The 13,230-nt window shown below is 51.2% G+C and overlaps 1 protein-coding gene across 1 annotated transcript in view; it reads right to left on the reverse strand.

Moving 5' to 3' along the window:
• FKBP9 (FKBP prolyl isomerase 9) overlaps positions 1-10,573 on the reverse strand; it is a 34,267-nt gene extending 23,694 nt beyond the window's left edge. Inside the window, exons 1-3 of the mRNA XM_028526084.2 lie at positions 10,157-10,573; positions 649-794; positions 55-244 (exon numbers count right to left, since the gene is read on the reverse strand). Of these exons, the coding sequence (XP_028381885.1) occupies positions 55-244; positions 649-794; positions 10,157-10,551 (731 nt within the window). The 5' untranslated portion in view covers positions 10,552-10,573. The remainder of the gene's footprint in view (positions 1-54; positions 245-648; positions 795-10,156) is intronic.
• Between the last annotated feature and the right edge of the window lie 2,657 nt (positions 10,574-13,230).

A 13,230-nucleotide genomic window follows, 5' to 3' on the forward strand; every position in this document is an offset into this window, starting at 1 on the left:
AGACGGAGGAGCTCGGGGGCGTTTCACGGAGAGCAGCATGAGTGCGGGACTTACCTCGAGTCGAACAGCGTCCCGTCCAAGAACGTCCCGTTGTAGTGGTACCTCACAAAATCAGACACCTGGATGGTCCGGGGGCAACTCGGGGGCTTGAAGTAAGTGTGGACCTGCACCTGATCTTCGGAGTTCCAAATATCCATCAGAAGCACATCGAAATGCAGCACTGAGTTGGGGGGGATCACACCCGCTAGGAATAAAGAAAGCTCACGCTGAGAAGCTGCTGCCTTCTGGGCCACGTAAACACCTAGGGTCCTGCCAAGGGCTCTCGAAGACGCTGGCGCCCAAGTCCAGCATAAGCCACACTCCCCGCCCCCGCCCCCCTGCCACTAAATGAGAAACTGAAGGAAAGGAGAAAAAACAAAATTTTTCTCTCAACAAGGGTAACATTCACTACCCCTGTGTCAATACCACCTTCCTTGGTAGCTAGAAGAAATAAACCTAAAACAGAGAGAACTTTTAGCTCTGTGTGTGTTCACTGCCTATTTCCCAACCTGGAGCTTCCAAAGATTCTCCAGTTGGCCTGACCAGACAGCCTGCAAATGCTCTGGTGGCTTCTGCACACCTGATTACGAGCACGGAGTGGAAACTTACAGACGCCTTCACTGCCGTACGCCAGCCTCGGGGGGATCTTCACAAAGCGCCTCTCGTTCACGCACATGCCCACCAGGGCCTGGTCCATCCCCGCGATCAGCTGTCCTTTCCCCACGAACACGTTGAACGTGGAGTCTCTGTCATAGCTGGTGGCCCGAAAGGTGGGGAGAGAGAAAGGAAAGTGTCACTAACCCTTCCCTCGGTGGAACCACCCTGGGAAAATGCACCCGTGGCCAGAGCGAGGGCCCTGCGAGGCACTCGGCCGGCAGGGGGGCTCCGGGCCCAGGAAGAGTTCTTGCAGGGTGGAATTTTTAAGTTCCTGTGAACGCTGCCCGAAGATCTAGTTAGAGAGCATCAGCACGACTCTCCCCTCCCCCTGCAAATATATATTAAGTTTATTTTGCAAAACAGCTCCCAATATTCTACCAAAAATACAGTTTACGCCATTGCTGTGTGATCGGTCCCTAAAAGCAACACCCTACACACTAAGGCCCAGGTTAAGATACAGTTCTTTTCTTTTAAGTCAGTGAGTCTAACGAGAGGCAGCAGCATAGGGCAGCATAAAGGGTATGCAGACTCTCTTAGCCTGGTTCTTCCACTGCAAAAAACAAACAAACAAAAACCAGGAGTAACTAATTATAGCCACCCCCAGATCTGTATGACATAATAACATGAAAAGTGCTCTGAACACCTAAGGGTCATGCCAATGTTATATAACTATTGTAGGTAAGAGAAAGTCCGATGTAGTCTCCAAATCAGTAATACATGGGATTTAAAGGCTGACTGCTGAGGCCATTAGGTTGGAAGGTAAACCACGGACTCACGACTATGACTCCTGCTCTCACCCTCTGCAGTGTCCAAGTCAGCACACAACCAGGGTTAGCCTAAGAGGAGACCGCTGGGTGCTTCGGGGGGTGTGAAAGAAGAGCAAGGCATGGACCTTGGCTACAAAAACAATCTGGCCGAGACACCCCTAGAGTGTCAGACACTGTGCTGCAGAGCAGGGCTTGGTGCGCAACAACGAAACCCTGGAGATGACTTTCAAGGTCAAGGGTACGGTGCTGGCCGCATTTAAAGCAAGGACACACAATGAAGGGTGTATGGCCATTTAAAAACAACAGACTTCTGTTACGGGGATGTGATACACAGTCTGAGGTCTGCAGTTAGTAATGTGCATGTATTTCACATTTGCAAGGGGCCAAGAGAGTAGATCTTAAAAACTCCCATCACAAGAAAAACATTTTTGTAACCATGGCTGGTGACAGATGTTACCTGCACTTACCGCAGTGACCATTCTGCAGTCTATACAAACATCACATCCCTATGTTCTACACCCAAAACTGATACGCTGTATCCCAATCACACATCAATGAAAAATTTGAAAGAAAACACATTTTTATTCACTGGCAAAGAAGAAAGTGTGGGTTACACAGCCACGATGGAAAATAATCCCACTTTGAATTTATTTAGATAGATGCACATGAAAAAAATCCACAAGATGATACCTGAAAATATTATCAGTGATAATCTATGGGTAGATTTTAGGTGATTTAATTTTTTTCTCTTTCACTCTCTCTTAATTTTCGAAATGATCATGTAACAGCTGTGTACGAAAACATTGGAATTTACCCCATTAGGATGCACTGCCCTTTGTTTGGTTATCCACCCTTTATTCATTTCCTCTTAAAAAAAAGTTCAGGAAAACACCGCAGTCTCCCTCAGGACCCGCCACAGCAGCTTCCGCACACCCAACCCCCCTCCCCCCCCACCCCACTTCCCTTTGTCCTCCCAGTTTTAAGGCCCATTTTAATAGCCTTCCTTTCTCCAAGGTCAGTGAACAGAAAGCAAGATTCCAAGTTCAGGCCAACAAGCCAGAGGACAAAACAACATGGCCAGCTTTGTACCCTAGCTGGCTTTACACCTCCACCCTCAACCTCCGGAGGACAGACACCCGCCCCCTCGAATGGCTGCTCTTGAATTTCACGTGGCCCGGCCGCCATGCCCTGAACAAACATCAAACTGGAGGGTTTGTGTTAATAACGGACCAGAACTCAAAGCTTCAGAGACTCTCTGGACACAGAACATGTGCAAACAGCACCAATGTACAGGCTGAAAATTACTTTATAACTGTTTACATCCACAGCACCTGAATAGTAACTACTACTTAGAGAGTGTTTATGACGTCAGGCACAGTGGCAAACTGCCTTTTCCATACACTACCTCACTGGATCCTCATACAACACTTTCGGGTGGGTGCTGATACTCAGGCTCCTCAGAGGTGAAAAATCTCCCACACTCACAGTTAGCCAAGTGGGGAGAAAAGCTAGAACCCAGGACTGTTCAATTCTTACCCTCCAGGCACAGCGCCTCCCTAGATGATCTGTAAGAACTGCTGCTGCTGCCCTGGCTGGTGTGGCTCAGTGGATTGAGTGCCAGCCTGCAAACCGAAAGGTTGCAGGTTCGATTCCCAGTCAGGGCACATGCCTGAGTTACAGGCCAGGTCCCCAGTAGGGGGCACTCAAGAGGCAACTGATCAATGGTTCTCTCCCTTTCTCCCTCCCTTCCCCTCTCTCTAAAAAACAAATAAAATCTTAAAAAACAAACAAACAAACAAAAAACAAAGGACTGCTCGTGCTTTGCAGTACTATTTCTTCACCTGATGCCTCCCTGAGCAAAGTGCTAAAAACAAAAAGCACCCTTCTGTAAGAAAACGTGTAATCCACATGCGTGAGAAACTAACAATGCAAGACCGGTCTTACCTACTGCTGAAAACTCTGCCCATCTGGAAAAATAGAGTCGTTCTGAGCAAATGTGGCAAATGTGTGCTGATCACTACACCTGGCACGCATTCATGCGCAGCGTCCCGTCCAGAACCGGTCATGAAAAGGAAGCTCGGGAAGGAGCAGTTACACAACCTGTCCCAGTATCTGGCAGACGGACTGACACCCTTTGCAGACATCCCGGCTCAGGCCCTGCAGGATGATATGCCCAAACTAGGCAGTTCCAAGAAAGTATTATAGAAGAGGCTGTGTGCAAAAGTGTGTGTGCACAGGGTGCAGGGAAAAGACAGGGACATTCAGTACCTCTGAGGACAAGTAGGGGGTGCTGTTGTCACAGACAGGCCGGAAGGATCCAGGGACAGAGAGGGTAGCTCGGGGCACCAGACAGAAGCTAAGGCAGGACCTCTGGTCTAGGGGCACGGTCCACAGCGACTCTGCAGACAGGGAGCCTGGGGATAAACGTCTCCATTCTGCACACCTCCCTCCCTCCCTCTGTTCTGCTGCTGATGCCCCATTGGCTGAACCCAATCAGAAGCCTGATGACAAGGGGGTCACTAAAACAAACCTCTTGTATCACTGGACAGGGCGAAGTGGGCCTGGAAAGGCCAATGGAAATCATCCATTACCTCCACCTCTCCCTACCCCCTCTCCTCTCCCCCAGCTTATCTTTCTCTCCTGCTCATTCTCTGCTGCAGACCCTTCCATCCTTCCCCTGACACGCCTACCCTCCCCTGCCCCATGGGGTGCTGGGAGGTGGCTATGGCACCCTTCAGTGGCGCTCTTCAAGAAGAGCAGCCCTAAACCCACTAAGACTGGAGACGTCATGTAAAACCATCGTATTCGCCATAAACACCGTGGCTCTATTTCTAAGTGTAAGTTTCAATCTGCAACGAGGACGAACCTTTAGGAGAACATATGGCAAACTGAACACATTTCCTCTCTCGGGCCCCCACAGCCCATTCCTCCCCGAGCTCCTAAACTCCTCTTTTGAAACAAGGACTCAGAACACCGGAAACGAGACCGTTGGTGTGAAGAGATGGCAACAGCATTTTGGAGGGTGGAAAGGGAACGGAGCAGCAGGGACTGACCTGGAAGGGAAGACAGAGAATCTCGTGCACGCAAAGGGGGCGTGGCCAAGCCGGGAGCTGGAGCTGGCGAGTCTGCATTCAGATCAGCTACACCCCACCCCGGAGCCCCTTCCCCAGTCCTAGCAGCCTGGCGACTATAATTTTAAGCTTTGTGGAGTTATTTAACTGGTTTTTAATTACCACATGTATTACTCTTCAAAACTAACTTTTACACTTTCAGCAAAACTGATATACATATATAGTTACGTGTTGCTGAGATGATTCTGATCTCAGATCCAGAAACAACAGAACAGCCATCACACAGCGGGGAGAAAACTGCCCTGCCGTGAGAACTGAAGGAAAAGTCAGCTCGCTGTCAATGCGAGTTCTAAACCAAAAAAAAACAAAACAAAACTGGATACATTACATCCCCCATTTTCACTGAGGTATAATTTTATACTGAGATATAATTGACAAATAACTATGTACGATTGGATGTTTTGATCTATGTATACAGTATAAGATTATTGCCACATCAAGCTAATTAACATATTCATCATGTCGCACAATTACCATTTTCTTACCTTATTGTGCTGAGAACACTTAAAACGTACCATCCAGGGTGCTGCCCTGCCCACTGGCTCCTCTCTGAGAACCAGGCCTGCAGACGCGGGGAGCCTTACCACCCCTTCCCTTGCCACCCACGGGGGTGCGCCCCTGACCCAGACCGGACCAATCAGATGCTCTCCTGGAGTGTAGACCTGAATCAGATTCCTGTTAGCATCGCTAGACCGGACCAATCAGATGCTCTCCTGGAGTGCGGACCTGAATCAGATTCCGGTTAGCGTCGCTAGAAGCCGCGTGTGCAGTGTGGAAGTCTGCAGGAGCTCGCCTTTCAGGGAGGGGAAGAAGGAAGCCCCTCTGCAGCCCCTCGGGGACATGCAGAAGGTCACCTGGCTTCATGACTCTGCACCCTCGGGAGGACTCAGAGATCCATCCAAAAATTCCCTCCCTTTCTGCTAAAGCCAACTGGAACAGGTGTGTGTCTCCTCCCCTCCCCAACTCAAGGGCAGGAGTTTTATTTCAGACAGACTTCATTTTTTAAAGAAGTTTTAGGTTCACGGCAAAATGGAGAAGGTACGGAGACCTCCCACAAACCCCCCTGCTCCTCCATGAGCTCCGCTCGCCCCGCGATCGCCATCACACACCTCAGCGGTCCATTCGTCATGGTGACCTACACTGTGACTGACACAGCACTGCCACCCCACGTCTGCGGTTTACACGAGGGTTCTCTCTTGGGTTGTGCATCCCACAGGTGTGGACCAAGCTATGACACGTAGCCACCACTGTAGCATCATCATACAGAGCAGTTTCCCTGACAGACAGGGATTTCTGCCTGTCTTATTCTCTGCTACATCCCAGCATCTACAACAGTAGGTGTTCAGTAAATACTTGATGAATGAACAAATGAATGAATGAATATATAAAATAGAGTTGACCTCTGTTCATGAGTCTATGAGCCCTGGTCGGTATGGCTCAGTTGGTTGGAGCGTCATCCCGTAACTGAAGGGCTGCGGGTTCGATTCCCAGTCAGGGCACATACCTAGGTGGTGGGTTCAACTCCCAGTCCAGGCATGTACGGGAGGCAACCAATCAATGCTTCTCTCTTGCACCGATGTTTCTCTCTCTCCCTCCCTCTCTCTCTCTGAAAGCAATGAAAAAAAAATGTCCTCAAGTGAGGATAAAAAATAAGTAAGTAAGTAAATGTGAGTCTGTGTGGTTGTCCAAGTGTGGTCCTCAGCCCAGCGGAGTCAGCACCACCTGGAAAGCTGCTAGGAATGCAGTTTCTCAGGTCTCCCCCAGAACCACGGAAGCAGGAACTGTGCAGCTCCCCAGGGCATTCTGATGCATGCACAGTTTGAACTCCGCTGTGTTAGAGCATCCCCCACCCATAATGGGGCACACAGTATGCCCCCAAGAATGTTGACTGAGTGTCTGGACTGTAAGGGCCTGCAGAGAGGCCTGGAGGCTGGGGATGAGCTGGGCAGATGCTAGTTTGCCTGCTAAAGATAATAGGAACGCATTAAATATCAGTCCCTAGGAGGGAATCAGAGCAAACAAAGGGATCGCTCCCTTCTAGGGGGTGGCACTAGGAATGCTATAAAAATCCTAACAGCTGGCTCAGGACAGGAGTGGCGGACAAGGTGCTCCAAGACCTGGAGCGTGAGAGCAAGAGCCCGCAGACACCCGCAGGCAAGAGCTGGCCTCTCCTCCCTGGGTGCCACGGGGGCATGCTCAAGAGCCCATGGCAGCTCCAAATGAAACCAAGCCATGTCCGAGCCACTGGCCGAGGGCTGAAGGTCCAGCCCTTGGCAACTGCAAATGCCCAGCCGCTGAAACGATACCAACTGCTCCCAAGCACCAGGCAGAGAGGCAGGAAGAAAGCTCCGCGGAAAGAAAGGCCCTCTGAGGTTTATGACTCTGGACAGGGTGACAGCCATTGTTTCCTTCCGGGCAAAGTCTGCAAATCCCAGAGCCCAAAAACCTTCGAGTTCCCCTCGCTCAAGGCCCTTGAGCAGGAATGGCAAAGTCATGCCCTAGCACTTCATCAATTCCCCAAGGAGTGGGGGCCCTAGAGAAAAACTCACATTAGTGAAGGACCTACTGTGTGCCCTGCCGCTTCCCCTCCACTGTCCACACTGCAGCCACAGGGACCTTTGTAAAATACAAGTCTGGTCCCTCACTCCCCGGATTAAAATTCTTCAAGGGTTTTCCGTCATCCTTAGACCAAGTCCAAACTCCATATACGCAAGCAGGCAACATCCCTCTAAAGCTGGCCCAGCCTTCCTCCCCTGTCTCCTCTCCCTGGTCCTTTTATTGCCCCCGGTCACTGCCATGTCACCACTCCAAGCTCAGGCCACACTGAAGAGCCTGACTGTCCCCCTACATGATGCCCTCACCTCCAGGCCTCCACTATGCGTCTCCCTCCACCAGCCACGTCCTCCGCTGCCTGCAACCCGCACCCCTCCGCATCTCCCTGTAAACTATAATCCCCTCAGCTCTTATCCCTGCCATTCTGAGACTTATCCTGACCCCACGCCCCGACCTCGGCCCACACACAGTTAGTTAGGCCCTCTGTGTGCTTCCACAGCTCCGAGCTTGCCTTCCATCGTGTATGTGTTAGACCATACACTCTGGCACTGAAATGCCTCGGTTCAAAGCCCTGCTCCACCACTCGGCAGCTGGCTACCTTGGGCAAATTACTTGAACTTTCTGAGCCTCAGTTTCTTCGTTCGTCATGAGATATCTACCTCACTGTCTTACAAGGTTAAATGAACTTATTTGAGATCCAATGAATTATAAGTAAAGGCATGTGGTAAAAACTGTATGTGAGCTCTATGTGAGAAGCAGAGTGTGCTATTACTTTTTCTGTGCATATCCCACCAGGTAACTGCCTGAACTATTAGTGGCAGGAGCAGACACCGCACACACGTTTGCTGAATGGATGGTCGCTGCTCTGCATTCTCTGCGCTGCCCCACACTGTCTCCGAGGGGCAGCCGTGCCTGCAGGGTAGAAAGTGCCAGACGACGGGTGCCAGTGGGCGTTCCTAAATACCATCAGCACGAGCAGGAAACTCCTCCCTATTTCTAACTGAAGAAGCAAATGAAAGAAGACACACATATGGTCCATAAACACGTGAAAACATGCTCAGCATCAGCAGCTGTGAGGGAAATGCCACTTAACACCACAGTGAGATTCCACTTCACACCCACCTAGGACGGCCGTAAGTAAAGACACCGACCATTGCAGGCGTTGGGAGAATGTGGAGAAATGGGAAGCCTCGTGCACGGCTGGCCGGAACGTAAAACAGGACAGCCGCATCGGAAGACAGTCTGGCAATTCTTCAGAAAGTTAAATATGGTCACCATAAGGACCCAGCAATTGCACTCCTAGGCATATGTCCAAAAGAAATGAAAACATACATCCACACAAAACCTCGTACATGAATGTTCACACATCATTATTCATAACAGCCAAAGAGGGTTATCGACCCAAGTGCCCATCAACTGATGGACAAGCAAAATGGGGTACAGCCCTATAATGAAATAGACACCCATACAAATGAATGAAGTAGTATACAGGCTGGAGCATGGACAGACCTTGAAAACATGAAGCGAAAGAAGCCAGAAACCAGGCCAGTAAGAGACGAGGAGTAAGTGAATGGCTACCTATGGCTGGCGGGGAAGGGGCTGACTGGTGGCTAAGGGGTCCAGCTTTTCCTTCTTGGAGTGATAAAATGCTCTGGAATTAGAGAGCCATGGTGATTGCACAACTCTGCCACTACACCGAAAACCACTGAATTGCACACTGTAAATGGGCGGTTTACAGCATGTGAATTATATCTCCAAAGAAAGAAGTGATTGAAGCAATAGTAAAAACGAGCATTTCTAAGCACTGGCTGTGTGCCCTGTAGCAGGCTAAACAGCTTTTATAGATCCACACACTGTCATTTCAAAAAAGGCAAAGGGAGAGCATTTTTTAAAAATCCTCACCCGACATTTTTTCATTGCTCTTAGGGAGAGAGGAAGGGAGAGGAAGAGAGAGAAACACCGATTGGCTGCCCTCTTGTAGAGGCCTCGACTGGGGATCGAACCTGCAACCTGCGTATGTGTCGGATGGAGAATTGAACCCGAGAGCTTTTGGTGTACGGGAGGACGCCCCAACCAACTGGCCACACCGACCCGGGTGATAAGAGCATTTTTTTAAAAGATAACTTCATTAAGGAGCCTAGCCCAGCCTAGGGCGCAGAGCAGATGCTCAACAGTTCTCTGAGCCTACTCCGTTGGTTCACTCAGACGGCCCGCACCTGGGCTGGTGGTGACAAAGTCTCGGGGCGACGGCCTGGAGCTCGAGCCAAAGGGGGCTGTTAACTCAGGAAGCTGAACTGGAGTGAAGTGAGGCAGAGGGGCTGTGGTCTTGGGTTAAGGGAAGGAACCGTGGGCACGGCGCAGGACCCGCAGCAAAGCTCGGAGGCTGCTCTGGACTGCCTCCCGCCTAGGGGAGGTTTTCTAAGGCCAGAAGGGGGTGGTCGTAGTTAGCCGCACAGACTCTGGACTCGGATTGTCCGGGTTTCAACCCGACTCCACTTAAACGAGTTTCCTAGCCTCAGTGGCCTCAAGTTGTAAGAATTAAAGGAGTTTCTTATGGAAAGCACTTAGAACTACCCTGGCACGTTATGGTATCTCCATAAACGGCCGCGCATCATCTGTGGGAAGGTGCCTGCGAGAAGGAACCGGGAAGGGGCGGCAGGCGCACATCCACGTGGACCCGGTGGGTCGACCCGCGGAGTGGCCGTCCCACGTAGATTTCGCGTAAGTAAACGAGCAGGGCGCAGAGGGAAGGCGTGACTCGTCCCAACTGCGCTGCGCAAGGTCTTCTCCAAGATTCCAGCCCTGGGTGAGAGGACCCTGGGACCACGAGGGCGGGGAGGCTCTCCCCGCAGCGTAGGGGGTTTAGGGTCCGAGAGCGCCTGAGTAGGAGGAGAGAGAGGGAGGCGCGCGGGAGGCGCGGGGCGGAGCTGGGGGAGGTCCGTCGGGAGCGAAAGGCCTGCCCGGAGAGCGGGAAGCGGGAGAGCCCCGGGGGCGCTCGGGGCGCGGTACCTGGAGTCGAACTTCTGACCATCGGGGAACGTTCCCACGTAGTGGTAGCGCACGAAGTCACCGCTTCGCGCGGTGCGCGGGCACTCGTCAGGCACGAAGCGCTGTTCGATCTGCAGCTCCGTGTCGGAGCCCAGGCCCAGGCCGGCGACGGGCGCTGCCTGCCCGGTCACCCAGAGCAGCAGCAGGAGCAGCGGCGGCAGTGGGGGCCGCCAGCCCCGGGCCCTGAACGCCATCGGGGGCAGCGGGGAAAGGAGCGGGCGAGGGCACGCGGAGCTCGGGCGGTGCGCCGGTCGGGCCTGGAAGCAGCTGCGTTTGCAAACGTGGAAAAGACTCCCGGCCCTCCCCGGACCGCAGCCACCACCCCCTCGCCCTGGTCCCCCCGCCCCCGGCCACATCCGAGCGAGGGGAGGAGCTGCGGCCCTGCGCGGGGCGGGCCGGCTGCGCCCTGCGCCGCCGCCTGGCCCAGCCCTCCGACCCGCTGGCCCGCCCTGGGAAGAGGGCTGGCAGCAACTGAGGGAACCCGTCCCCGCGGGAGAAATCGTGCACTCCTCGGGACTGGGCATTGGCCCAAAGTTGGGAGAGAAAAGCATTTACCGCCTAAGCAGACCCGCTGGTCTCCGCCTGTCCCTGGAGACTCCGGATTTAGAAGCAGGAGAGGCCCCTACGTGGCTGCGGATCCAGTTACCCCTTGCTGCTTTGGGGAGGGAGAGAAACTTAGATTTTTTTTTTTAACTTAGTTACAAGGATGGCTTCTACACTGAAAAAGACCGAAACCATTCTTCAGGACTTTTTGTCAGGAATTTCCTTTAATACTTAGAAAGGGGGAGGCCTGTGCTGCCAGACCCCGCCTTCACGGTCGCACTGAGGAAAGTTCTAAATGGCTGGTGGTGAGTGTTCCCCAAGCCTTTGAGCAGGGCGGCCCGCTGACTTATCAGCAAACATCCCACACGCTCTCACACACGTGACTTCACAATAGACTCAGATGCCCCAAGAAATTCACTGGAGTCGTTCAGCGCATTTAGCTTAAGAAATACAGCGTGGCCGTGAGGACAGCGCAGCTGTGGAACAGCTCAAGAGTATTACAGCTCAGTTATGAAGAGCACAGTTGTGAGACACCTTCCCGGGCCTGGCCCTGAGTGAGGCCCCTCTCCAGCCAGACAGCTCTGCTCCGGTCCTCTCCATTGTGCCACGCTCCACTTCGCTCTGCCCAGGACGTGGCTCAGAAGGCAGGAACACGAAGCAGGCAACCCATCCAGTTCAGGCTTCTCCCTGAAGTTCAGTTTGCATGAGAGGCCCCTGGGTAGGAACGGCTGCTAGGCTCTGTTTTTCAAATTCCAGCTCAGTTAGCCCCCAGGAGCCCTACTTAGTAGGCATCTTCTTTCTCAGGGTCGGCAGATGCAAACAGACCTGATACTAAAATGTGGCAATGACAGTGAGAGAGAAACTGGGCACCAATCTCATGTATAAAAACAAATTCAGAAAAACTAAATAAAATATGAGCAAGCCGAATTCAACAATTTATCGAAGGAATAATACATATCACATACGGACTACCTAAATGACCTTCAGCAAGGGATGTTTCCCCTGTAAGATGAAGATAAAACATGATCATTGTAAGATTATTACAGACCTTATTCAATCCCAGAATCCAATGAGAAACTTCGTGTAGCCCTAAAGAAGTGTTCACTGTTCCTACTAGAGCTTATTCTATTGAAATAGAAAGCCTACTAATATAATTCATCCTGTTAATGCTGTTAGTCTATATGGCTTGGGTAAAGCCGATCCCACCCCTGGGAATTAGGGTGGGCACATGGCATAGGCTTGGCTAGACTGAGTACTGTTTCTCCCTGACCACACTGATTGTTTCCATGACAACTACATGACCCTTGCTAAGCCAGTGAGTGTAATACATGGAACTGAGAAAAGTTTCTACCAGCTGGGGCTGCTAAGTTGTTGCCGTCTTTGCCCCCACAATGGGAGAACCTCCATCAGAATGAGGCAATACAAAAGAAAGTGAAGCGGAGAGAGAAATTGCTGACTCTAACATTTCAGCACCTAGATCCAGCCATTCCTGAAGCTCTACCCCATGACATCTCAAATATATGAGACAATAAATGCATTTTTTTAAAAACAGTTTGATTTGGATTTCGGTTTTTTGTTTTCAAGAGTCTTGACTAAAATAATTGCTAAAATGGAATTACCAATCCCTGGGTCTTTCTGCTAAGACATAAAATCATTGTGTTAGGCAAATATTTGAATCAGTTAAGACTCAATTGCAAGAGTGAAGAGCTCAATTAGTTTCTGTGTAGAAGTATATCCTGAAGTTTTCAGCTTTTTTGCTTGCTTGCTTGCTATAGGGTCCCTGGTTGTGGTTGAAGACTGTTTGTATTTTTTCTTTTTATGTTTTCCTTCTTTTCTTTTATGTTAGGGGCATATCTTGGCCAGCAACAAAGCCGCCCTAGGAGGGGCCGGGCTGTTCCAGCCCAGCCTGTTTGATGGGAGCCACTTAGATTCCTCTCTGGCGTGCACCGTGTCAGGCAGTGGGGCCTGCGCTGACATCCCTCTGTCTGTTGAGTCTCAAAGCCTCTTTGTTTTGTTCTTTTGTCGTCATGGTTGTTGTTTTTGTTTGTTCTTTATTATTGTGTGTTTTTCAGGGTCTCTTCACGGGATCTCTCCCCAGGAGTTAGTTGGGGCCTCCTCCCAGCGTAGTGGCCTCCAGGGCAGTGGAAACTTTCTGAAGGAGGGAACATTTCAAAAGAACCAAGCGGAGGCCGAATGCCCTTTTCTGACCTACACTCAAACAGGAGACCTCCCTTCCACTCCTGTCTACTGGTTACAAGCATATCACTAAAGGTGGTCTGGATTCAAGGAAAGAGGCACAGGGCTTACCTCTCCACGGGAGGAGGGTCAAGCTCATTTGCAGAAAACAAGCGAGATCGGAGAGACGATGGCAGCCAACGTGTAGAGTACAATTTGCCACAATGGCCAAAGTCATATTACATTTTAAATCACAATGTCAACTTTTTCACTTATGGTAGGAGAGCTGCCTTTCCCCTGACCCCAGTCCTGAGATT

Source organism: Phyllostomus discolor, chromosome 10 (genome assembly GCF_004126475.2).
Source record: "Phyllostomus discolor isolate MPI-MPIP mPhyDis1 chromosome 10, mPhyDis1.pri.v3, whole genome shotgun sequence".
Lineage (NCBI taxonomy): Eukaryota > Metazoa > Chordata > Mammalia > Chiroptera > Phyllostomidae > Phyllostomus > Phyllostomus discolor.